This window comes from Euwallacea similis, chromosome 17, assembly GCF_039881205.1.
Source record: "Euwallacea similis isolate ESF13 chromosome 17, ESF131.1, whole genome shotgun sequence".
In the NCBI taxonomy this organism is placed as follows: domain Eukaryota; kingdom Metazoa; phylum Arthropoda; class Insecta; order Coleoptera; family Curculionidae; genus Euwallacea; species Euwallacea similis.
Genome location: NC_089625.1, coordinates 3,492,416 through 3,517,982, shown reverse-complemented (window position 1 = coordinate 3,517,982; position 25,567 = coordinate 3,492,416). Strand labels below are relative to the sequence as shown.

Here is a 25,567-nt window from a genome sequence, read left to right as displayed (position 1 = left end):
CAAGGAATGTCACATCACAAGATAATAAATTTGAAATCTATTAAGTCACAAAACATCAAATTTATATTTTGAACATTGTTGTGGAAAAAATATTAGGAACTGCATTTAAGAAATACACGGTATATGTCTATATAAATATTGTTTTCAGTTTTTATAGGTATTTCAGAAACGATGTCACAAGAAAATCTAGTTTCAACGTGTCTTTTTAATGAACTTTAAGATGCGCAACTCTGCTATTTCACGCGACCTGGTCCCTGTCACACTTTCCAAGATACTAAAGGCACCGAAATTTTCACCACGTTGTAGATAAAAAAGTTAAAAAGTTTTCCCGCACACATGCCAGTGGTCATAGCTTTCCTTGCTCACAAAGCTTTTAGACACTGATACATACCGGTTAATTTTATGTGCGATAAAGTTTAACGTCAGTTCACAAAAGCATGCAGAAAAGTCACTTTACCATATATTTCTAGGAAAAAGAATTGAAGTGTAAAGCGCTACTGTCAGCTCGTAAGTGCGTACGGTACGCCAATTTACCGCACGCTCATAAGAAAAAAGTTCGCTATTTTCAAAGTGAGCACAAATTTAAAAAGCCCTCTGTATCTTAGTAGTCTTAAGTTTCTCTTGAAATCTATAAGAAAATCAAGTATTTAATCTGCCAATAGGCGTTTCCTGCCAAAACAGTCCAAATCTGACCATCTTGAACAGAATTAATAAATTCTGTTTAATAATCATTATGAAAAGTAGATAATTAAGGTGCACATCAACACTTATAACATGACTACTCAGCTATAACGTAGTAACAACTTTGCTATTCATTTATGTGGATTTCTAACGATTGTTAGGTAACGAACAATAAACTCGTTCACAGATGGTGGGAAACGTGTGTAAGAAGTTAGATAGGAAAATTTTATTGGAGGGTTTGAAACAATGGTGAAAATCTTATCATATTTGCGTTCACGTATACAATGTAACCAAAAGATTTAAAACGAGTAATAGATAAATTATTTTAAATCAATCCATTAATACACCAATCATAATGACAATGATAAAGTTAAAAATTTATTTCGCAAAACAAACAAAATTTTCTATTATGTACTCCATATCAGAACGACTTAATATACAATGATAAGTAATATTAAAATTATTACAGGAAATAACAATTTACTCGCTTAATTACAGCTATTATACAAATCTTATAAAGACAAGTTTTTAATTGATTTATTTATTATTATGTTTTTTAAAATTAAATAAATCTGAAATGAATAACCAAAACAATATTTTGCAATTGTAGTCATACTCTTATTTAAGCCCAAAATAAAGCACTAATAAACTCCCTTCTAAATACCCTGTTCTGATGACATTGCAAAATTACTTCCTCACAAGGGAAAGTACTTGTGAGGTTGTCCGATCTGCGTCATCTGCCCTAGCTGACTCAACGAGCTCAACTGACTTAACTGCGGCAACGGATGCCCCATCCAAGTAGACGCAAATGCACTCATCACATTCCCCCCGCATGTCTTCATGTGAGAATCCACTGAAGTTTTAGTCAAGAAGCCCTTACCGCAGCATGTGCACACATAAGGTCGCTCCCCACTGTGAGTCCTCTCGTGAATCTTCTTGGGTGTTCTCTGCGTAAACCCTCTGCCGCAGTACTTGCAAATATGGGGCTTCTCCCCAGTGTGCACTCTCACATGCTCTATCAGCTGATCTTTCTTTGTGAAAGCCTTATTGCACACCTGACAGCTGAAGGGCTTGTAACCAGTGTGTATTCTCCTATGGAACTTAAGTTTCTCCCTACTGGAGAGACGTTTACCGCAGATGTCGCATAGCACCGATAAATCAACTCCTTCATCATTGTGCTTGCTAAGTTTGTGTCTTCTTAAACCCGACGCTGAAGCATAATGCTTGTTGCATACTTTACAGTCGAACTTAACAAGAGGACTTCCAGTGAGTATCTCATAGTGTTGAGATCTTCTATGAGCTGCCAGAAATCTGGAAAACATGAAATGCTTGCCACAGATTTCGCATTGAAACGGCTTCTCTCCGGTGTGATAGTACTTGTGCTCTACAGCGTGAGTACTGACAGTGAAAGCCTTCTGACAAATTTCGCACTTGAATTTGGTGGTGCCCTCGTGGGCTCTCACGTGCATTTCGATGTGGTACTTCGAGATATTTTTGTAAGGGCATAAATGGCACGAGTACTTGTTCTCCTCGCTATGGCGAATGGTGTGCAACGCAAACGCTACGTTGTTCCGGTACGTTGAATTGCACATCTCGCACTCAATTGGCTCATCTAGCTCGATGGGTGGGGGGTGCTTTCTAATGCGCTTTTTTTCGCTCTTGACCCGCGGTTTGTTCCCTTTTTTTGAGCGCACTTTGAGGGTCTTGCGGAGAATCAACTCAGGGAGTTCTGATGAGGATGATTGTAATAGTGAGTTTAAAACGCCCTCATCTTTAATGTCTAGCTTTAGGTCTTCATCAGTGAATGGCGCAAATTGGTTTGTGGTCCTAAAAAAGAGAGATGTTAGTATGGAAGTTGGCTTTATGAAGAGTGGCGATTGAGCAGGTAATTGATAAACAAAATTACTGTATAAGTGGAGAGTAGAATTTTTCTTACCTGTTTCTGTCCAAACTTCTCCCAAACAAAACAATAAAAATTTTAACAATTCGTATATTTGTATGTATCAAACGTATTGTTAAATAGTTTAAAGCCCCTTTAGTACCAAAAATACTAAATATAACGAATATTACATATTTGAGCTTGGCTCTTTAACACACCCTTTTTAAGTACTATCATAGAATAATATATAACTTTATGTTACATTGCTTGTAAATAGAATTTAATCAGTAATTAAAACAAAATAATGTGTTAACATTCTTGCACTAAATATAGGTAACATGGATAAACATTTGTACTAAAAATGGGAATGAACTGTTGTATGTTAATAAATAGAAAAGATACTAAGTTCCTTTTCAATATTAAAAAAAGATGGTGATACTCGTGGAACTATACTCACCCTACACTTCTTTTTTCTATTTATTAATCCCTAATAAAATTAACAGAAAAATACAAAAACGCTTAATATTTGTATCATATAAGGCCAAATTATTAATGTACTGAAAACTTTAACTGATGTTATTTCAGTGTTTTTATGGCAATTATATAGTTTGCAAGCAAAGTTGACAACACATTAATAATTTCGTCCTTAGGACCTCTTATAACATGATATAAGTTTGGCTTTGCTTAGCTCTATCCTCGTATATTACTTACCCCTATATGCACTTTCTAATTTCCCATTAATTTTCAACTATTAGAGTAAAAAATTTTATATTCCTATATGTGGTAAGTTTTTTAATGTAATATAAAGCGACATATTATATTATTACGCGATGTACGGGATGTTCCGGGGAAAAGGGTTGAGCTAACATTGAGATTTCTTGAGATTGAGCATTTTCCCAGAGGTGATTAAACAGGAAATTTCAGGGACTATCTCTAAAGAATTACATAATTTGAGGAATTTTCCGCAATTTGCAAGAACAACAAGGAATTTATCGAGTCCCGAGGTACCAGTGAGGATTTCTAGAGAACATTTCCGCCTAAGATCTTTTCAGAGCGATGGAGTTTTTTATAGATTCCCATGAGAGCAAACTCCTGAGAAATTATTTGCCACATAATATAACGAATTTTGGGCAATTTTTAACAATTTCTAGAAGATGTTAAGATAATTTTATTCAATTAATTCCTAAGGGTTTTTAGAAAATTTCCAGGAAATTCTTCCCTCTCGACAAACAATTTTTTAATTGTTGATGTTTTTCAGAGATTTTCCTCAAATGTTTGTTTTCTTATTTTAGCGATTTTTAGTCTGTCCAAAAGGTTAAAAATTGTCAAGATTAGATTTGTAAACGTTAAGGATTTCTAAGCCCATTTTTTGGACATGTGTCGGTTCCGGAAGTATCTTTTCGAATTTTTAAGGGATTTTCATTTCTAAGATGATAAGATTTTTTGAAAAAATAAAGAACTTTCCGCCTTTATACAACTTTCACCATTTTTAGACACATCTAAGGATTCTTAGGGAAGCAAATAGATTATATTTTAGATTTACATATTTGTGCATGTAAGCGAGTCAAGATTTCTTAAAAACAAATAGGGAATTTCCAAGATTTAAAGGATACATAAAATTTTTTTAGCTATCGATACAAATGCTTTCAGAGTCCAATAACTTACTGATTTAATAACAATAAGTGTCATAAAGAAATATATCGATTAATGATTTTCTTATAAGTAACAGTGATACACATATCAGTCTCGGACTCATTAGCAAAACCAAACTGATATCTTTTAACAATATAACAAATAATTCCCCCCTAAAGACATAAAACCCCCTTACAACTGCCCAACCCCCTGTTCATAAGCCTCCCCCCTCACCACTCTTTTTTGAGTAAAATCCTGCGCCTCTCCTCCCAGCCCCTCCTGCTTCCCAAATACCATATTATTGGAAAAATCTCTCCTCCCAGCCAACTCATTCAATGAAGCTGTAAACTGCTTGCGCTCCAACACCTCTTGCATCCCTTCATCTTTATCATCGAAAATGTCATAAGACGGGAACACATGACAGGGCAAATGTCCTTCTAACGCAGCCTTGGAGCCAAAAATTTTGTTGCACATCCCTATATTGCATGTATATGGTTCCTGCAAGTGTTGAGGGCCGGGATTACTGCTGGGAATTTGTAGAGCTGAACAACTTTTCATGTGAGCATCCATGGAGCTCTTGGAGACGTGCCCTCTCCCGCAGAGTCTACAAATGTAGGGTTGTTCTCCTGTATGAGTCCTTTCGTGGATTTTCAAAGGGGATCTTTGAGTGAAGGCTTTTCCGCAGAATTTGCACATAAAAGGTTTCTCCCCGGTGTGCACTCGCATGTGCTCTTTGAGTCGCTCTTTCTCAGAGAACGCTTTGCCACACACTTCACATGAAAATGGCTTATAACCCGTGTGAATGCGCATGTGGAATTTTAACTTTTCTTTACTAGAAATCCTTTTTCCGCAAGTGTCACAGAGCACTGTAGTATCAATGCCTTCGGTGTTGTGGTTCCTGAGATTGTGCCTTCTCAATCCACTAGAAGAAGTGTAGTGCTTGTTGCATATCTTGCAATCATACTTGACTAGAGGGGTACCAGTGATTATTTCATAGTGCTGGGTTCTTCTATGCGACGCGAGAAATCTCGAGTACATGAAATGCTTTCCGCAAATCTCACAACGAAATGGTTTTTCTCCAGTGTGGAAGTACTTATGCTCATGCGCATTGGTACTCACCGTAAAAGCTTTATTGCAAATCTCACACTTATATTTAGTGGTGCCCTCATGGGCCCTCACGTGCATTTCAATATGGTACTTGGAAGTGTTCTTGAAATCACATAGATGGCAGCTGAAGCGGCGGTCCTTACTATGCTCTATCGAATGTAGAGCAAAGGCCACGTTGTTTTTGTATGTCTCATTGCAAACATCGCACTCAATGGGCTCATCGAGTTCTATAGGAGGGGGATGAGCAGTGCGGTTCTTCTTGGGTTTTCTCAAAGGAAGTGGACGGTTTTTCGAGCCCTTTTTGCGTCCTTTCTTGAGTTTTGGTTTGGTTTCATCCAATGTCAAGGGGTCTTCGAGTTTAATTTCCATTTTCAGTTCGGCGAGCTCAGGACTTGAAGGTTTTCGTCTTCGTTTGCGTTGCTTGAAACTAAAAATTGATCAAAGTTAGGATTGGAAGTTAGTGAAGGAGGAGGAAGTGAGAATGGAGATTCTTGGGGATTTGAACTTTTAATGGGACTTCTTTTAAAACAAAGGGAGACTAGGGGTATCTATTTTTTTTTTATTTGTCTGATTATTTGTTTATTTGCAACTTTTCATGACCAGAAACAAAATCATGTTAAACAAAACAGATTTACCACAAATACACCCAGACAAAAGTTAATTGATGAGGTACTTCCCATTTCAAATTATTTTTGAAATACTCTAATCAATAGACTTTTGCCCTTAACTAATTATAAACAAAATTAATTTTTCATAAAACATGCACGCAAAAAGGCTATTTATTCATAGACCTACTACATGCTAAGTCTTAAAATTACCAACAAAACCCTTGATAGGGGAAGTCTAAATCTCAATAAATCGCAGTCGCAATTTACAGTATCGAATTAGAAAAAGCCCGAATTTCCCTATGTATAAACGTTCACTATTTTCGTTACGAAATAGAGCGTGTCTGGGTCTTCGTTAGCAGGATTTTAATAGCTTGTAGTAGTATATATTTCAAAGCAAAATGTCATTATAAATTTATATTGGCCGATAATTTTTTGGCTTATTTTCTTAAATGCGTCAAGATTTTGCACTTACTTTCAATTTTTCTTTTATAACAGTTGAATTGATATGAAAATTAATTTTGGACTTTTAGCGTTCACTCAGAAGTAGGTACAATAAGTATAATGTAACTAACTACATAAATATAATTTATTAAAAGAAAAATGTTGAAATTTTTATTTCTTTCATGTTAATATCTGTTTCTAATCTTTTCCCATCGGAACTTTGACAGTTCTGAAAGATTAATCAAAATCAAATGCAATTCAAAATTTCATGATCAAAATTTAGGTAGAGTGAGGACACAGGTAATGTAGACGCGTTTACTGTCTTGTACAATACGTAATTACACACATTTCAAAGTCAAATTTCATTTCTTGCTTAATTTGTTAATGTAAAATCAGTTGCCGTCAAGGAATTGCCGCAATGTTGATTTGCTTGCAAATTTCCATTTTGTATCCATATGTACATTCGTACATTGTATCTGGTTCTGCGCTAAAAATTTAAAACTTCGACTGTCGTTCGTAGTAAATAAATCATCTAGACGATTGACGTAAAGTATTTAAATTTTTCGATACCTGATGAAGATTTTTACATACAATAATGTCGAAGCGAAGACCGTTTTCTATTGACATTTTGTTTTAAAACCGTACAATCAAGTCCTGCACCAAAAACCCTGTATGCACAAAAATTTTGAACTAAAATTCCCTGGCAATATTCCTTACACTACACAACAAAACTAAACCTTATTCTAAGGCAACTCCATCGGAGGTTCAAATGCACGCCTCCCCAATGAACAACTCTTCATATGAGTATCCATAACACCTTTGGAAATAAAGCCCTTTTGACAAATCATGCACTTGTAAGGTCTTTCACCAGTGTGAGTTCTTTCATGGATTCTCAATGGAGACCTCTGAGTGAACCCTTTTCCGCAGTATTTGCAAATGTAAGGTTTCTCTCCAGTGTGCACCCTCTCATGCTCTTTAAGCTGTTCTTTTCTCGAAAAGCTCTTGGAGCAAATTTCGCACGCAAACGGCTTATATCCTGTGTGAATTCTACGGTGAAACTTCAGCTTTTCTTTGGAAGATAAACTTTTTCCGCAAATATCGCAGAGAACTGACTGGTCCATGCCTGGAGTACCATGATGGGTCATATTGTGCCTTTTTAGGCCAGTGGAGGAGGTGTAGTGCTTATTGCAAACGGTGCAGTCGTACTTCACCAATGGACTTCCAGTGACGATTTCCCAATGCTGGGTCCTTCTGTGTGAGGTTAAGAACCAAGAAAACATAAAGTGTTTTCCGCAAATTTCGCACTGAAATGGTTTTTCCCCCGTATGGAAATACTTATGCTCAATAGCGTGAGTACTAATAGTAAAGGCCTTTCCGCAAATTTCGCACTTATACTTGGTGGTACCTTCATGGGCCCTCACATGCATCTCTATATGGTACTTTGAATTATTCTTGAAATCGCATAAATGACAATAGTATTTATTATCCTGAGCATGATCGATAGAGTGCAAGGCAAACGCCACATTATTCCTAAAAGTCTCGTTACACACATCACACTCTATGGGTTCATCCAATTCAATAGGAGGAGGATGCTTCTCAGCCACACCTTTCTGAGACTTCTTCACCTTCTTTTTTTTTACCTCGTTTTGAAGCAAACACTCCAGGATATTAGGCTGATCTTCAACTGGCTCTTCTTTGATCTGCACAGGGCTGATATCGGCCTTCATGAATGCTTCGAAGCTGGCCAAAAAGTTGAGCGAGGAAGTGTCAGAACGTAGCTCGCTTTTGGTTATTTCTAAGTCATCCAACATTTTCACTTGAGGCTCCAGAATTTTATTGAGAAGTACTTGAGCTTGGTTTAAACCATTGTGGGGTTGTTGCAAGTGATCTTCGTCGCTGTAGTTGTGAATGGTGTCGTTTCCACTGTAGCTTGCAAAGTTGGACGCTTCGTAGTTTTCTGGTTTAACTGGTGTTATTGATATTCCAGGGCCATAAATTAAATTGTTTAAGATGGAGGTGTCAAAATACCTAAAAGAGGTAATTATTAGAATGGGTATTTTTGTTATTATAGGTGATTGGTAAATGGGGATTAATACTTACCATATTTAAGGAATGAAAATAAAAAAAGTTAAGAATTAATTTATTTTTTAAAAACTAAACAACAGGTCAATAAGAGAAATCTGTAACGGCATGTAACAACTGATAAGTCATAAACTAAAGCTCTCATATGAGACCAAAAAATGTGGCAAAAAACATGTCTCAAAATGATGATAGATATATTGAGATCTTATAACCTGTAACACATTGGAGAGCGGTTAAAATAAGAAAGTTTTAGACAATTGTGCATGTTTCCAATTTACTGTATAGTGGAGTATGAGGACAAGTTTGAACTGCTGTGATTTCTCAGAAATTTTGTTAAAACTGAGGAAAGAATTTTTTCCAATTTTTTCAGGCTTTCAATACATACTCACTGAATAAATAAATACTTAGTCATGGAAAAAATATCGAAGATCCTATTCTATAATAATAATTCACTAATTCCCTGTGGAACGACATTAAGATACAGAACACGTTAGGAAAGACTCAAATATTTTCTTATTTGGGATGTGGAAAAGAAATCTGTAAAATTGCGTAAAAAGTATTAACAAAAAGCTGCTCAAATATAATATTTGTCAACCTAGTTCTGGTATTTATACAATTTTATGGATTTCTTTTCCGATGGCTTGAAAATTGGCAATGTTTGACATGCTACCTTGTGCATCCAGCAATGAACTGAATTTTTACCGACGCAGTCAGAATTGAAAGAGCTTCCTTTGAAGTTTTCAACATTCGCCAAATTTCCTAAAAACGATTGTCACCAAAAATAATCTCTTCACTTATTCTATTTTCCCATTTCTTAATAAATCCTTGCTATTTTAGGACACACATGTTCTACAACATATACGTCATAGAAAAACCAAGATAACAAGAACAACAATTTAACTAAATAACCTTCTTTAAAATAATACAAATCTAATGGCACAAAAACAATAATACTTTTTATTACAATTAAGTCACGATTTACCCTAAGCGCCAACTCTTCCTGCACAACTCTTCAAATGCGCATCCAATACACTTTTGCAAATACACCCCTTCCCACAAAACCTGCAAACAAATGGTCTCTCCCCACTATGGATCCTCAGGTGAATCTTCAAAGGGCCCCTTTGGCTGAAGCCCTTATTGCACACCATGCACAAAAAGGGTCGCTCCCTAGTATGGACCCTTTCGTGCTCAACCAGAAGCCCTTTTTTGCAGAAACTTTTCCCGCAAATTTTGCACACGTGAGGTTTGTACCCGGTATGGGTTCTTTTATGAAATTTCAATGTTTCCGCACTGGAAAGACCTTTGCCACAGATATCGCAAAGGTGCTGAACTTTGGGTTCGTGTTTGCGGGTTTGGTGCTTCTTTAAGCCGGACTTTGTGCCGAAGGTGAGTTTACAGAACAGGCAAGTGTAGTGATCGTTTTCTTTGACGAGGCCATGATGCAGGAATCTACAAATATTACCTAAAACTTGAGCTAATGGGATATTGCAAGAAAACATACCTATTGTGAGCATTTAATAGCCAAGAGAACATAAAATGCTTTCCGCACATCTGGCAACTAAAAGGCATTTCTCCAGAGTGGAAATTCTTGTGTTCCTTTGCCTGGATATCATCCGTGAACACTCCCAGACATACATTACAATTAACGGCCTTCCTGCTACTGTGTCGCTTCATGTGCTTTTCAATATTGGATTCTTTATTGGTTTTGTACGAGCAATACTGACAGTAATACTTTTCGGTGTGAGTTTTGGAATGTAGGGCGAAATCCAGGCTGTGCTTGGCAGTGTACTCACAAACCTCACAGGTAAAGCGAATTTTATGATCCTTTTCAACGGTAAGTTCCAAGTCCGCTTTGGAAGTTTTGAGGAATATTTTTTGAAGTTCCTTGAGCTTGGAGCGAGGAAAGAACCTACGAAGTTGAGGTAGTATTGACTTTATGATTTGTATGATTTGTGAACAAAAACATTAAAAGGATTAAAAAAGACGTCATATATGATAACTTAATTTATTAAGCTAAAAAAATTGTAATGGTGCCTTGATCTTCATTGCTCCCTTCGGTTACATCTATCAGACTTGGATTTAGAAAAGTTCCATTTATATCGGTATTGAGGAATCCAACACTATCAATATCAAGAGAGGCAACGTTTTGTTCAGAAGCGTGGAAATCCACATTATTCTCCATTCTCTCAAATACAACTTCAGGGTCCTCCTCTGCAGCAATTACATTTTCAACCCTCTCAGCAGCAGTATCTTCACTATTCTCAAGCTCTTCAACCACTAAAGTTTCAATTTCGTTTTGATCTGGAGGAATATCATTCATATGTTTTATAAGTTCTTCACGCGATCCAGAACCATCTCCTGAACATGTGACCAAACTTTCATGCACAGATTTCCAGTGTATCTTCAAATGCTCAGAGTTTCTGAAGCATTTGTGACATTTCTCACACTTAAGGTCCCTCTTCTCTTCATGAACTACTTCGTGTCTTTTCAAAGAAATTTGAGAATAGCAGTTCTTGCCGCATTTGAAGCATATCCACTTTTTGTCGTTGAGGTGGGCGAAGTTCAAGTGCTCTTCAATGGAGATTTTGGCCACAACAAGTTTTGGACAGTATTTACACTGGAACTTCCCTTCTGCAGTTTTATCATAATGTTCTGTGTGAGAAGTTATGTTATGGGCTTCCAGAGATTCTGCTGTCGAGTATTCTTTTTGGCACTTTCCGCACGCGTAGGTGACTTTAATTAAGTTCACCTGAGGTTTGTCGTGCCTTCTCATATGATTCTTCAACACTGATGAAGAATGATACGAATTGCTGCAGATGTTACAGCGATATGTGGAGTATTTAGTGTGTTTGGTGTTAATGTGGTCCAAGACCGTCTGGTATGATTGAACAATCTTATTGCAAATTTTACACTTAAAAGTTTTATCTTGAAGCCTATCAAATCGATCATTGTGATATTTATCTCTATGAGCTTTATACTTTTCTTGGACTACATACACTACCCCGCAACACTCAAATTTAGTCCTAGGCATCAGATGAATGTTTCTCACATGAGCCTTTAAAATCCTGGCGTTTTTGAACACTTTATCGCACACTTTACACTGAGTGTCTTCTATTCGGTGTTTCTTCATATGCTTGCAAAGGTCACGTTCGTTTTTAAAGTTAATATTGCAGTACTGACACAGAAAATTGATCACTTTAATTTTCAAGTCTGTGATGGTGATGTTTTGCTCATTACTGAAACGTTTGGGTCTTCGAGACATGGGTACTTGGCGGCTAAAAAAATTAATGCTATTAGTGGGAATTTGATGATATTTCCTAATTTCTGAGTTAATTGATTTGTCATTCTTTATAAAAAAATACTTGACTGGCGACTTCGATAAAGCAGGCTAGTTCAGATTAATTTTCAATAACCAGAGTATATTTTTGATATTTTCTAAAATGTTGAGATTTTTTCCTTTTTCAAATTTTTATAATTTTTTTTTGTCTGGCCTGAGTTTCTTCTTGACGTGTTGAAAACGTATTGATTATTTTAAGTAGATTTCAAGTTTGTTTCAATAGCTAGTAGTCTGCAAAAGAAGGTGCAAAGATTGTAGAAATGTATAGGGTGAAAGCGAGGATTTTGACACAAATATTTGCTTGAGAAATGGACAGTTGATGCAATGGTGAGGCAATTTTTATACAAATTATGGAAGTTGCACTTTTTTGCGCGTGTGTGTGTGTGTGTGTGAGTAATACATAGACTTTGATGGTGTGAAGGTGCGGAAAAATTTAGAGTCCACCTGCATAAGGGGGGTTTTCGAATCTAATGCTTCGATTAAATTATCCACAAACAAAATCAAAAATAGGGATCTCAGGTAGGACTCCTGCGGTGATCCAGAGGTTGAAGTGACAAAATGAGATTGATTCAACCTCAATAATCAACAAAGTGTAGATGGTTAGTGAGGTAAGACGACAAAGCTTATCAGCGAAACCGGAGATTTCCCGAAATTTATATGATTTTGAGACTTAAACATGTGGACAAAGTTATACTAAAATTATTTTTGCACCTCTATCTTAACGTTTGTATCAGTCTTGAAAGCTTTATATAGAAATGAGAAAATCATTTCAGCGCAACTCAAACTATTTGTAAGATATAACTTTCAAAAGTGCAAAACGTACAAAACAGTCGAAGCTCGATCATTTTTTATCGAAAGTCCGTTTGAAAGATCAGAAAAAATGTAAAAAGATATGAAACTCTGCAAACCCAAACTAACCTGAACTACCCCGACTTCAGATTTTGTAAAGAAAACTTTTTTTAAATGAAGAAATAGTTTGAGAAAAATGCAAATTTTAATTATCTAAATTAAAATCGATCAAAAATTAAAAGGAAAAATGCTAGATAAAAAAGGAATTAGTTATCAATAAAATGAAAATTTTAAGAGAAAACGAAGTGATATGACTTCGAGAAAAAGCAAACATCGAAAAAACATTTTTAAAGGGAAGAAAGAGCTACAAATCTCAACCTTTTTCAATTGTTAACTTAATGATGATGTCTTATTTGGCTGTTAAAATTCTTTCATAATAAAACAACTTGACTTTTGCTTAACTTGATTTTAAGTCAAATAAAATCAACCTTGAAAATCAAGTCAAGCCGGGAATTCCCAATGAAAATGCTTATAATAATGTTTCAACAACGCCAATATATTCATAAAATGTCATAACATACCACTCAAATTAATAACCTTCATATTTTTATTATAGCCTTTTCACTTGAGGAATATGTAAAAATTTAAAAAAAACAATTACTGAAGTGACGCAGCAGAGTAACGGATATTTGACAAAAATAATTGATGCCACTGTTTGTGATACGGGTTTGATTTTTTTATTGAACCAAAATTGCAAAATTCTGTTTTGCATAAAATATAGCTTTCATAGAAAATTAAATAAGTAGGGTCACATGTTAATGATATTTTTTTCATAACATAAGAAAAGAAGTAAATTCCAGAAATCAAAGTCATTATTGATGTTTTATCCCGCAATATGACAATGCATAGGTTTTGTAACAAATTTTCGAATAAAAAATGCGATAAGGTCCTTTTATATAAAAAAAATTAATATTATGCGTTTGACATTTGTCTCACGTGAAGAATAAGTTGAAATTCAATTCTTCAATCTTCTCAATGTAGGAATTGAGAAAAGTTAGTTCAAGCCTCACGAATAATATTCTTTAAAACTAAATTACTGAAAAATTACCATAATTCTCCCCACGTCCCTACAATAATATCCCGTTATAAAACAGATCCACACAGGCGGTGTTTGACGAATCCCGAATAGTCGCCGTTTGGCGAACTATTGGTCAAATTATTCGTATTTGTCAAAGTGACGAGCTCTCAATTCACACATGCGCGTATTTGACAACATTTATAGTGGCGTATTTAATTCGACATGTTTTGCCTTAGGCGAGGTGGGATTGACGAATTATGCCATGAACAATGAATATGTGTGCAGAATCTATACTAGTTCGCTATTCGAGACTCGGTAAATCCCGCATATGTGCGCATCCGCCTTTAAATTTTACCACACGAGAGAAAATTTCAATTTTTAAAAATTTAACTAGATTTTTCAAATATTCATACTTGATTGAACTTTCTTAACTGAATAAACGTCAAAACCATAAATAACATCGCTCTAAAGCCATTATATACTACTCCCATGCATCTTTCTGATATGCGTATTTAACAACCCCCCACTCACGAACTTCTCCTCACACAAATGGCATACATAAGGTCTTTCCCCCGTATGGTACCGCATATGCACAGTCAGTGGCGTTCTCTGAGTGAAACTTTTCCCGCACAAGGTGCACTCATAGGGTCTCTGTCCAGTGTGAGTCCTCATATGTAGCTTCAATGTAGTCCTCAAACCGAAGGACTTGCCACACTCCTTACATTCCAAGGGCTTAATGCCCTGATGAATGTACATGTGGTCCCTTAATGATCGTTTGGAATTGACCTGTTTACCGCATAAATGGCATATGAAGCTTTGCCCTCCATTCTCGTGTTTGCGCTGCATGTGGTGCTTCACGTACTTTTCTTGGAGAAATGTCTTGTCGCAGATTGAGCATTTGATGTTGGGGTTCAAGCCGTAGTCTTTGGCATGCGTGGCCATGTGCCCTCGTAGGGCTGCTTTATCGTAACAACTCCTACCGCAAATGTTGCACACGTGATTGCTGGGCCCATGTTTCGAGCCCATGTGGTTAATGTACTCCTGATTGGTAACGAACCCAATTTTGCAATTCTTGCATTCCGCAACATATTGCTTCAAATGCCGCTTCTTGTGGATGTTTAGAGAACCTTTAGATTTGAGAACAATGCCGCATATATCGCACTCAAATGCTTTTGCCAGGCCCAGATGAACGCGGTCCTGGTGCATCTTCATTTGGGCCTTGCTTTTAAAGCATTTGCTGCAGTTGCTGCATTTGAACGGTTTCTCATCTGAGTGGACTAAAAGGTGCCTGGTAAGCTGGCGATAGTCTGAAAAAACTTTCTCGCATATTTCACAAGTTCTTGCCGTTTTAGTTGTAGCATAAGTTTTCCTTCTTGTGCATCTTGTGTCTACTTCTTCAAACACTTCACGATTTATTGAGCAGTACCTGAAAGAGCTTAGAGTTAGAGAGGGCAATTCAATATCTACGTTTATTTACCTTTGCCGGCTGTCATAATAAAATTGGTGAAGAAAAAACTATCAAAAATTACACCTTAGTATGTTTATTCTTTACATGATAATTGAGCTGAGCCTTCGAAGCAAATGCGCTTGAGCAAAATCCACAAACATAAGGCAATTCCCCAGTGTGCATGCGCAAGTGCGCCTTTAATGGTCCCCTTTGAGTGAAACACTTCCCGCACAAATCACATTTATGAGGTCTTTCCCCAGTATGCGTCAGTAGATGCTGCTTAAGTGTACTATCCAAAACGAAGCATTTGGTGCAAAACGGACACTGCAACGGCTTCAACCCTTCGTGGAGCAGCTTGTGCCCTTTGAGGCTCCGCATCGAGTTCACTTCTTTACCGCAGAGGTCACATATGTAGCGCTCTCCTCCATCTTTGTGTTTTCTTATGTAATGGTGATTAAGACCCTTTTTTTGAGCAAATTTCTTGCCACAATGTTCACAGGTAAACTTTTCATCATGATAACCATCCTCATGAGTTCGCAGATGACCTTTAAGAGAAGCTTGGTCTACGCAAGTCCTCCCACAGACAAAGCAAACCAAAGTTTCCCTTCTTTCGTTGTGTTTCTTGTTGTTGTGGGCCTCGAACTCTTGTCTCGTCACAAATCCTCGTTGACACTCTTCACATTTCGCCACAAAACGCTTTAGATGGCGGTTCATGTGATCCATGAAGCCATGCTTGGTTTTGAATACTTTAGGGCATTGATTGCAGTGGAACTGCTTGTTTTTTTCGTGGACAGACTTCATGTGGTTATTGACTTCATGGTTTCTTTTAAATGCTCGACTGCATATTGGACAGGAATAGGGTCTCGCTTCTTCATGGCTGACTAGGTGCCTTTTTAAAACCCTTCTGTTCTTGCAGATCCTAGTACAATGAGGGCATTGCACACTTACCGGTTTAACATCATCAGGTTTGAATTCTTGCAGGATTACTGTGAGCACGTCGGATCTAAAAAAAAATCTAATTAGATTTTTCAAAAATTTACATATTTTGCGATTAGTTCAGGTTAGACGAGCACTTTGAAAACTCAGTATTTCACGAATTTAAAGATGTAGTGCGAATTTTGACATTCTGAAGTCTTAAAACTGCCGCTGTTTTCTTAAGTGTTAAGTTAGGAGCTGCAAGACTTTGCCGGAAAAAATGGCAACTGCTTTTGACATCCTTAGACGAACTTTCAGATATTCCAAATCAATAATCTAATTAAAAAATCTCGAGAGTTCAGAAGAAATAAATTGAAGAGTTTCGAGACTTCAGGAAAAATGACTATGAACATCATTGCCACTTTAGAGTTAACTAATTGAAAAATACTGAGATTGCAGAATAAGCTAATTTAATAATTTCGAGACATCACAACAGTTAATGGAAAGATTTCGATACTTTACAACGTTGAAAATCTTATAGACTTCAAATATACAAAAAAAAGTATAAAACTGTTTTGATTTCTTATGTTTTACTTTAAGCATTTCAAAATGACTACAGAAAATAATTAGCGAATTTTGGAGAGTTTCAAGGTTTTATAGAGAATATTTGTTTTATTAAGTTCGTGCTTTCGAAATATCAGGCGAAAAAAAATCGTTTTGAATACTATCGACTGCTTGCTATAAGACTGTTCAGACTTTGAACGCAGACAGTTACTTTTGATACATTCAATATTTATTAAACTCCTAATTTAAGAGCATCGAAACATTTAGAAGAAACTTATAAAGAATGTTAAAATAGTGTTAAAATCAATTAGGAAATGTACAGTTTTATGTAACCAGTGGGATAGCAGAATATTTAAAATAGTACTGCGTAACGAACCCTCAAAATAGTTCAAATAAATTTCGTATAATTTTTTTCCTAATTTTATTGGATGATGAATAAATCATAATACATTGGCATAAATTAAAAATGTTTATTTCCTGGCTGGAAATTGGAACCTTCGAGACTTCAGAAATTCATCATCGGCGCGTATAAATAAGAAATAGAACAATTGTTAAAATCTTACTTCAAACTTTCAATCAGGAACACAATTCCAAATGAAACAAAGTCTTCAAACTTGCAAATGTTTATTCTTAACATGGTAGTTCAACTGGGCCTTGCTTACAAACTTCCCATCGCACAAGGCACACTCAAAGGGCTTTTGCCCTAAATGCGTCATCATGTGCAACTTCAAAGGGCTCCTCTGCGTAAATCCTTTCCCGCAAAAGGTGCAGCAATGCGGTTTTTCTCCTGAATGAGTCAGCAGATGCTGCTTTAATGTGGTTCTTAGGACAAACCTCCTTTCACACTGAGGGCATTTATTAGGTTTGTCACCCTTGTGAAGGTCAACGTGGCCCTTGAGGCTCTCTTTTGAATGAACTTCTTTACCACATATGTGACAAAAGTATTTTTGCCCTCCATTTTCATGGATCCTTTTATGGTGTTGCTGCAAACCTCTCTCAGTGAAAAATTCTTTATTACAGAGCTGGCATTTGTATTTTTTCTTGTAATGGTCTTCTTCATGGGTTTTTAAGTGATTCGCAAGTGATACCTTGTCATACAAAGCTCTACCACAAATTTCGCATACATTGCTATTATTACCATGGCGGTATTCCTTGTGCTTAAGGTATTCAGGTTTGGTTACGAAGCCTTTGCTGCAAATATCACAAAAAACATGGTATTCCTTTAAATGTCTACTTCGATGGACTAGAAAGGCTTGTTTGGTCTTGAAGATTTTAGGGCAGTAATTGCAGTTGAATTGAGAGTGTCGCCCATGAACTGCCATGTGAATTGTAATATCGTATTTGCGTTTAAAGGTCTTTAGGCAGATTTGGCATTTGTGAGGCCTTTCGGTTTGATGGCAAATGAGGTGCTTGTTTAGGGCGCTGGGACTTTTGAAGGGTTTTATGCAAATGGTGCAAAATCTAGAAAATGAAGTTGAATTGAAAAGTTAATTTGAAAAGAGGTTTACTTACCTTTGGGCTGTTGGTCTGAGGGTGATGTAGTGTGGTATTTATGAAAACAAAACCTATGATTATCAAATTTTTAATTTAAATCAACAATACCATAAATTACTTAACAACAACAAAAATACAAATAACGCAATATATTATTATTATTATTATATATGTAAAATGGAAAAAATAAAATAAAACAAAATCTTTAATCTATAAAATGTCTCTCACAATGGACAAAAATATTATCTTCACCTAAATGATAATGTAGATAAAAAACGATCCTTGTGGTAAAGTTACACTTAAGATTGCAACGACCCAATACCAACTTCCGGCTGCATTGGAAACAGAGCATCAAAACTTACAACCGTTTCTGTTTGCTTCACACCCCCAAAACTCTGGTTCTTATGAACTCCCTTCATGTGGACCTTCAAAGGGGTGGCCTGCGTGAAACCTTTTCCGCACTCAGGACACTCAAAGGGTCTTTGTCCGGTATGAGTACGAATATGCTGCTTCAAGAAGTCGCTTCTAGTGAATGCCTTATCGCAGTAAGTGCATTGATGCGGTTTCACACCGGCATGGCTTTTCAGATGGTCCCTCAAGCTGTGCTTCCATCTAAATTCTTGCCCGCAAATATCGCAGACTTGAGGTACCAAATTATGAAACATCTTCACATGTCTTTCGTGTCCGATTTTGCGGTCAAAAATTTTTCCGCACAGCTCACATGGAAACTCTCCAGTCTCTCCATGGACATTCTCCATGTGTCGCTTCAGGTGTCCTTTGATCATGTCTTTGCCGCACACGAAACACACAACTTTCTCCTTCTCCCCATCATGGCGGTTCCTCACGTGCTGCACATAATCCCCCTTACAAACGAATCCCTGGTGGCACTCCTCACATTCAATCACAAAATCCTTGGTGTGCCTCCTCCGGTGCAAATCCAGGTTTTTAAGCCTTTTAAACTTCTTGTTGCAAATGTCGCATTCAAAGATCGCAGGGCGATTCTCATGCACCTCCATGTGGCTTTTAAGGGCGTAGTTGGAGGCGAAGGTTTTGCTGCAATGGAGGCATTTGAACTGCCTCATAAGATTTCGAAGGTGATTCTTGATGTGCCTCTTCAGATACTTTTTAGTGGAGAAGAATTTGAAGCATTGGTTGCATTGAAAGGTTTTTATTAGGAGATTTGAGGGTGTTTTTTTCAGGAGGACCTGGCACACGGTGCTGAGATCATATCTAAAAAATAAGGGAATTTTAGTTTCTTGATCATTGAAGTGAATATTCATGGAAACAGTTAAACAACCGAGTTTTCAGTAGCATGTTTATTGAAGAAAGATAATTGGTTTTTTGAAAATTTCATATTTTCTTTAGGCTCTAATTGACGAGCTTTGCGAAAAAAGAAAATAATAATTAGTTTTAACAAACTGTTAATTCTTGAAGATCTACTTTGAGAAATTCCAGATTTCAGAAACTCTTTTTTCTCTAACAGTAAATTTTACGACCATTTTGCCTTTTAATCTTTCATTTCGGAACTCCAAAATATTCAGAAAAAATTGACAAATAGTGTGATTGATTTATTAACTCCTAATTTATGAACTTCGAGAGTTCAATAAATTAATTAAAGAGTTTCACGTCTTTTCAAGGTTCAGAATAGAGAATCTTAGTTCTTCTAAAATGAACCAGTAATTTTATAAATTCTAGGCTTATTAGACCCTTAATTTAGGGGTTTCTAGGCATTCAGAAAAAACTGAAAAATATTTCGTTCCAATAATGACAAATATTCGGAATGAAGAAATTAAAGAACTTCGCGTTTGCAGAACAAATTAATCGAACACTTTGAGATGTAACGAAGATCCTTTAGATATGAGATGAAAAGAAGTAATGCAGTTTTGAAGCTTCCAAAGAAGGTAAATGAAGAGTTTCCAGACTCCAAAAGAAAAAATCTAATAGTTAACTTCGTAGAAAATGTTTTTGAAAAGGGGACACCTTCAATATTATTACCTTCTTGTGTTATAAAACATGTTAACAGTACTTGAAACAATTCCACTATTCATTCATAATTTTTAAATAAATAATGAAAACATTCCAATAATTTTAAAACACTTAAAAGGCAAGAAAGTTTTAATTTTTTTTTATTTTAAAAAATTATTTAGTTTAATATTCGCCTTGATTTTTCAACAGTTTTCTAATGTCGTGGGCAACGTCTTAGGATTTCCATATACAATATTTACAGTTCGATGAGACCTTATCAAGACAGTTTCAGAATCCTTCATGGGGATTTCTAAAAAAATTTGAAGACATTTGTTGATTTTCCTATTTTGACCGAATTCAGAGACTTTTTGGGAATTGCTGGAGATTCCGAGGTTCAGTTTTATTTTTTCTTGTTACTTAATTCTTAATATTTTCCTATTTCTGTTAGTTCAGTCTATTTTTGACAGGATATATTCATTATTTAACGGGTAAACTTAAAAAAAAAAAGAATGAAAATTGTAGAATACAAAATATATTTCCATCACATAATCAAATTCAATTGTACTTTTCATTTCAGCAAGACTTGTAGTGGGAAACAAGATACTTCCTCCTGCTAAAATTTTTTCCACAATGCTCACATCGAAAAGGCTTCTCGCCAGAATGTATAGTAAAGTGCTCTATCAAAGTCCCTCTATATGCAAACCTGACTCCGCACACCTCACACTCATGAGGCTTCTCTCCAGTGTGAGTGCGAGTATGTACTTTAAGATGGTGTCTGGTAAGAAATCTCTTCCCGCAAATCTCACACGTAAAGTTCTTCATATCATAATGAATCTTCATATGAAGATTGTAGGAGTGTTTGATCTTGAACTCCTTTTCGCAAATCTCACAAGTCCAAGTTTTGTCTTCCTCCGAATGATTCATTCGCATATGCATTTTAAGGTTCCAGCAAAATTCATTGCAAACCGGACATTGCTGAGTATGTCCACTCTTCAAATGCTTAGACATGTGAATCTTAAGATCACGTGAAGATGGAAAAAGCTTTTGGCAGAATCGGCAGGATTTTTTCGGTTGATGAATGCTCTCTTTGTGGAACCGGAAATCTGCGGCTAAAACAAATCCCTCACTACAGAGGGAACAGAAATATTCAAACTGTTTCAAATGCTTCTGCTTTACATGAGCCTGCAAGGCTTTTTCGTGCTGAAAGCTTGCGCTGCAGTAAGAGCATTTATATTCCGTTTCATGTTCTTCAGTGACATGTTTCTGCAACAGCTCTTGAGTGTAGAAAAGCTTCCCACAAGTGAAGCATAGTCGCACCTCATTCTTTCTAAATTTCGCATTCTTGAGGCCCGGTAAGTGCACACCTAGAATGTGCCTCTTTAAAGATGAAACGCAGCTGAAAGTTGCTCCGCAATCCTTGCAGGAGTGTTTTCGTTGAGTGGGGCCAAGTTTAACTTTATCATGGACCGATTGGTGGCGCTTTAAATTGAACAATCTATTGAACTTTGAGGGGCACAAGGTGCATTGGTAGAATTTCGATTGAGTGCTTGATGATAACTGTGTGCTTTCTGCTTCAGATTCGATTTCTAAAAGAATTATTTCCAACCTAAAACACAAATTAATAATTGAAGTGTAACAACGATAAATCCTGTACCAGATACTGTTTCATTCTCTTGAGGAAAATACAAGGTGTCCTAAAAATTGTAATTTAATTATATTTAAAAATACTCATTACCCTTCTATAAGGAAATTTTGTGGATGGTACAACAAGAAAATTGAATGCTACATTTCGTGACTTGAAAGAAAGAATTCACTTTTTAACCAGAAATGCAAAATTTCAACCTTTACCCAAAAATGTTTCATGTTAATCGAAACGCAGAATGTCATTCGATTTCAAATTAGCCTTAAACGCAACATTACGAAATATATATTTTTTAAGTTTTAACAGGAAAACTCCACTATTAAAAAAATCATTTTTATTAATACTTCAGGAATTACACAATAATTATTTGTTTCATTAGACGAAAAAATAGCAAGTTTACTGCCATAGCGATATTGATAGCTGAACCAAAAAAAAGGCTATGAAGTAAACTAATGAAGCAAATTTGCATTTTCGCTGCGGCAGCAATGTGAGTTTTTCTCCGGTTGGTACCAATTAACATCCTTTTTCATTCGATATTTGTACATTTCTTTTATTTGGAACTTTTTACATTTAATTTAACACCTTTTCAATGCCTAGCCACTAAAAGTTACACTTTCAGCCTGTTTTGTGCCATTAAAATGTGACCTTTTCTCTCAATCGGAGAACAGTTATTTGTTACACAATACGAAAAAGAAGCAAATTTTCTGTCGGGCCTAAGGCGAGATTATGAAGACAAATTTGCTTTTTCGCCGAGTAAAACAGAATTTTTTTTCCAATTGTTATCTATTGAAATCCGTTTTTATTTTTATTTTTGCATATTTTTCATATACAAAAGATTCAAATTTTTTAATTTTTACTACATCGGCAGTAATAAGCTTCAGTATGAATTTTGTCATTGAAAAACTTTCCAATGCTTAGGCTTAAACTTTACTTGCTTTACTTTACAACCTAGATATTAAAAGTGACTCGGTACAGCCTGGATTGTGTCATTAAAAGGTCACTTCTTCTGCCATTCGGGGAAAAATTCAATTCTTCTGGTGAATATGTCTATAATGGGACACCAAGTATTTTCTCCTCGCAAAAGTGTTCCCACAATGTTCACAAACATAGGGCCTCTCGCCACTATGAATTCTGTGGTGATTCACCAAGCCACTTCGGACTCTGAAGCCCACCCCGCAAATCTCACATTTATAGGGCTTTTCCCCTGTATGAATCCGTCTATGAGCCACCATCAACTGATTGGTTAGAAACCCCCTGCCGCAGAACTCGCACATGTGCGGCCTAATATCCTTATGCACCCTCAAATGTATATCCAAAGTTGATTTTTGTTTGAAAGACTTGCCGCAAGTTTCACAGGTAAAAAGCTTAACATCGGAATGACAAAGAAAGATATGGTTCTTCAACGTTTTAACCGGGTCTTTGCAAATGGGACACTCCTTCGTCTCTCCTCTCCTCTTTCCTTCAGAATGCTGGTCCATGTGCAATCTAAGACTCCGAGATGAACTAAATTTCTTTCCGCATATTTTGCAAGGTTTAGCAGGTTCATGCATGGTCTGGCGGTGAAATCTGAAGTCAGCGAACAAGGAGAAACCTTGCTGGCATATCTCGCAGAAGTAGTCAAATTGAAAGAGGTGCACCTCCTTCATGTGAGCCTCCAATGACTGCTGGTGCGTGAAAGTGGCGGTGCATTCGAGACACTGATGGCGCCTTTCATGAGTCAAGTCTTGATGGATTTTAAGGTCTTCAAGGTTGAAGAACGACTTGGGACAACTTGGGCAATGATGCGAACCTCTCTTGGTAAGCTCTTTGTGAATCTGGATGTGGCTGATTAGGCTGGGTCTGGAGAGGAAGGTGGACAGACACACCAGGCACTTGTACGTTTTTGGTGAGGGTCTTTCAACGTCGATTAGTAACATTTCAAACCTAAAAAAATATATATTACAGAGCAGTTCACACTATAAACACTGGAAGGAGTGATTAAATTCCAAGGCAAATTAGTTGACTTTGGCAAAACTTGGCTTTGGAAGGTTTTCCAAGATCTACTTAGTCAAAATTATTTTACAAATCTCAAAGCAAATAGGCAATAAGAGAATTTTGGTAATAAATTTATTTACATAGTAAACTGGCCTTATCCAGTGAAAAAGGTTGGGAACAAGCAGCTAAGAAGAGAAGGAACTGACCAGTTATACACTTGGCGACAAATATGTATTATAGCAGTATTTTGGAACAATCTGACTGCCAAAATAACTTAATTTGTGACCGAATAGCATTACTTTTCAACCCGTCCACGATTCTATCTATAATGCTAGCCCTAACGTTTCTTCGTCGAAAAGACATTACTACATTCCATGCAAATAAAAAGCTTCGCCCTTGAATGCACCCTAAATTACCGGACCAATGATTTTCTACCCCTAAATTTTATTTCACATGCTTCATGTTCATAAAGCTTATCCCTAGTGTGCTTCCGTCTGTGAACTTTCAAATGCTGAACAGTCAGACATACGTGTGCATAAAACTCACACATATGTGTTGCCACGTTCGTATGAACCTTAAGGTAAATTTCCAAGGTAGACTTTTGCTTGAAAGCTTTACTCAAATATTTCGCAGGCGAACAACCTCTGAATGAGAATCAATTACATGTCGTTGCAAATTTGCAACATTTTCTTCTGTAATTATTTATCTTTGTATCCCCCTACATACACTTTAGTGTTGCGGGATACAGTAAACAAATCCCCACATAATTTACAAGGCTTTGAAGGCTCATGAGCGTTATGTTTATGACGCTTAAAGCCTGAAAGCAGCCCGAAGCCTTGCTGACACGTTTCGCAAAAGTGATTAAAGTCACAGAGATGGCCTTGCTTCATATGGATGTCCAATGCTTCAGGATGCTTGAACATTACTTTGCATCGGTCACATGCGATTTCAGAAAGGTGCTTTTGCTATGCGACGCTGGTAATTTGAGTTTGTTTACAGTTGATAATTGCCAATTTTCTTTGGAAAAAAAACTAAGTAAAATGGGGCTAAACATATATATTGCTTAGCTGTTGATCTGAAATCAAATTATCAATTACTGAATGAATCCTCGTCACTCTTGATTATAAGCTCCTCCTGCTTCACCTCCTGCCCATTCTCAACTCTTCGCTCATCGTAACTGTGCTCAATTTCAATGTGACGCTTCAACTTTGTCTTATCAGCAAAATACTTCAGCAACTTGTCTTCTAAGCAAATGTCGCAAGTTAAATTTTTGCATAGATTCCCATGGGTCTGGAAGTGTGATTTTATTCCCCTCTTAGTAGGAAAAGACTGGCTGCACTCCCCACAAATAATATTCTTTTTTGTTTCGTGTTTCAGCACATTGTGAATTTTCATTTCTTTCAGGGTGAGGAAAGTGATGCAACATATGAAGCAAAAGTGCACAGATTCGTCCTTTGGGTGTACCAATTTCATGTGACTGATTGCGGATTGCCGCATCCTTAGTATGAGGCCGCAACTACCGCACTGATGGCATTCTGCCTGTTTCCCTTCGGATAAATGGTAATAACTAACATATCCTAAAGTGTCAAAATCCTGACACTTCGTGGCGTGAATCCTCAATTTGTTGCTTGTAGGAAAAGTTTTCGAGCACCTGCTGCATTTAAAGCCGTTCATTTTCGGATTTATTTCAGAGACGGTGTGTGTCTTGAGAATGTGATCATCCATCAGGGATTTGTGGATTGTGCCGAAGTAGCAATACTGGCATTTTAGCATACTTGAAGACGTCTGGAAATTAAAACCAATAACTTTCGTTTGGTTGATCTTTAAGGATTTTTTGTCGATGTCTCGATTAGCTGCACACCTGAAACGCTCAGAAGGTTAGAATATATCCTGATCAAGGCAAGTTTCACATCGACAGAATTTTTAGTCGCT

General features: G+C 36.6%; 1 protein-coding gene across 23 annotated transcripts in view; it reads right to left on the bottom strand.

Moving 5' to 3' along the window:
- LOC136414528 (zinc finger protein OZF-like) overlaps window positions 1–25,567 on the bottom strand; it is a 183,432-nt gene that overhangs the window by 72,527 nt on the left and 85,338 nt on the right. Inside the window, exon 4 of one of the 23 annotated variants that reach the window (XM_066398620.1) lies at window positions 1,266–2,508. The exons of 15 other annotated variants lie outside the window; for them this stretch is intronic. In XM_066398620.1, coding sequence (XP_066254717.1) covers window positions 1,377–2,508 — 1,132 coding nt within the window. In that variant the 3' untranslated portion in view covers window positions 1,266–1,376. Of the gene's footprint in view, window positions 1–1,265; window positions 2,509–2,657; window positions 5,727–6,994; window positions 8,377–10,423; window positions 11,706–14,093; window positions 15,061–15,144; window positions 16,085–18,338; window positions 19,285–20,562; window positions 21,626–25,567 lie in introns of those variants that run through there. 7 more of the 23 variants (XM_066398597.1, XM_066398605.1, XM_066398607.1 and 4 more) reach the window with 7 other exon arrangements.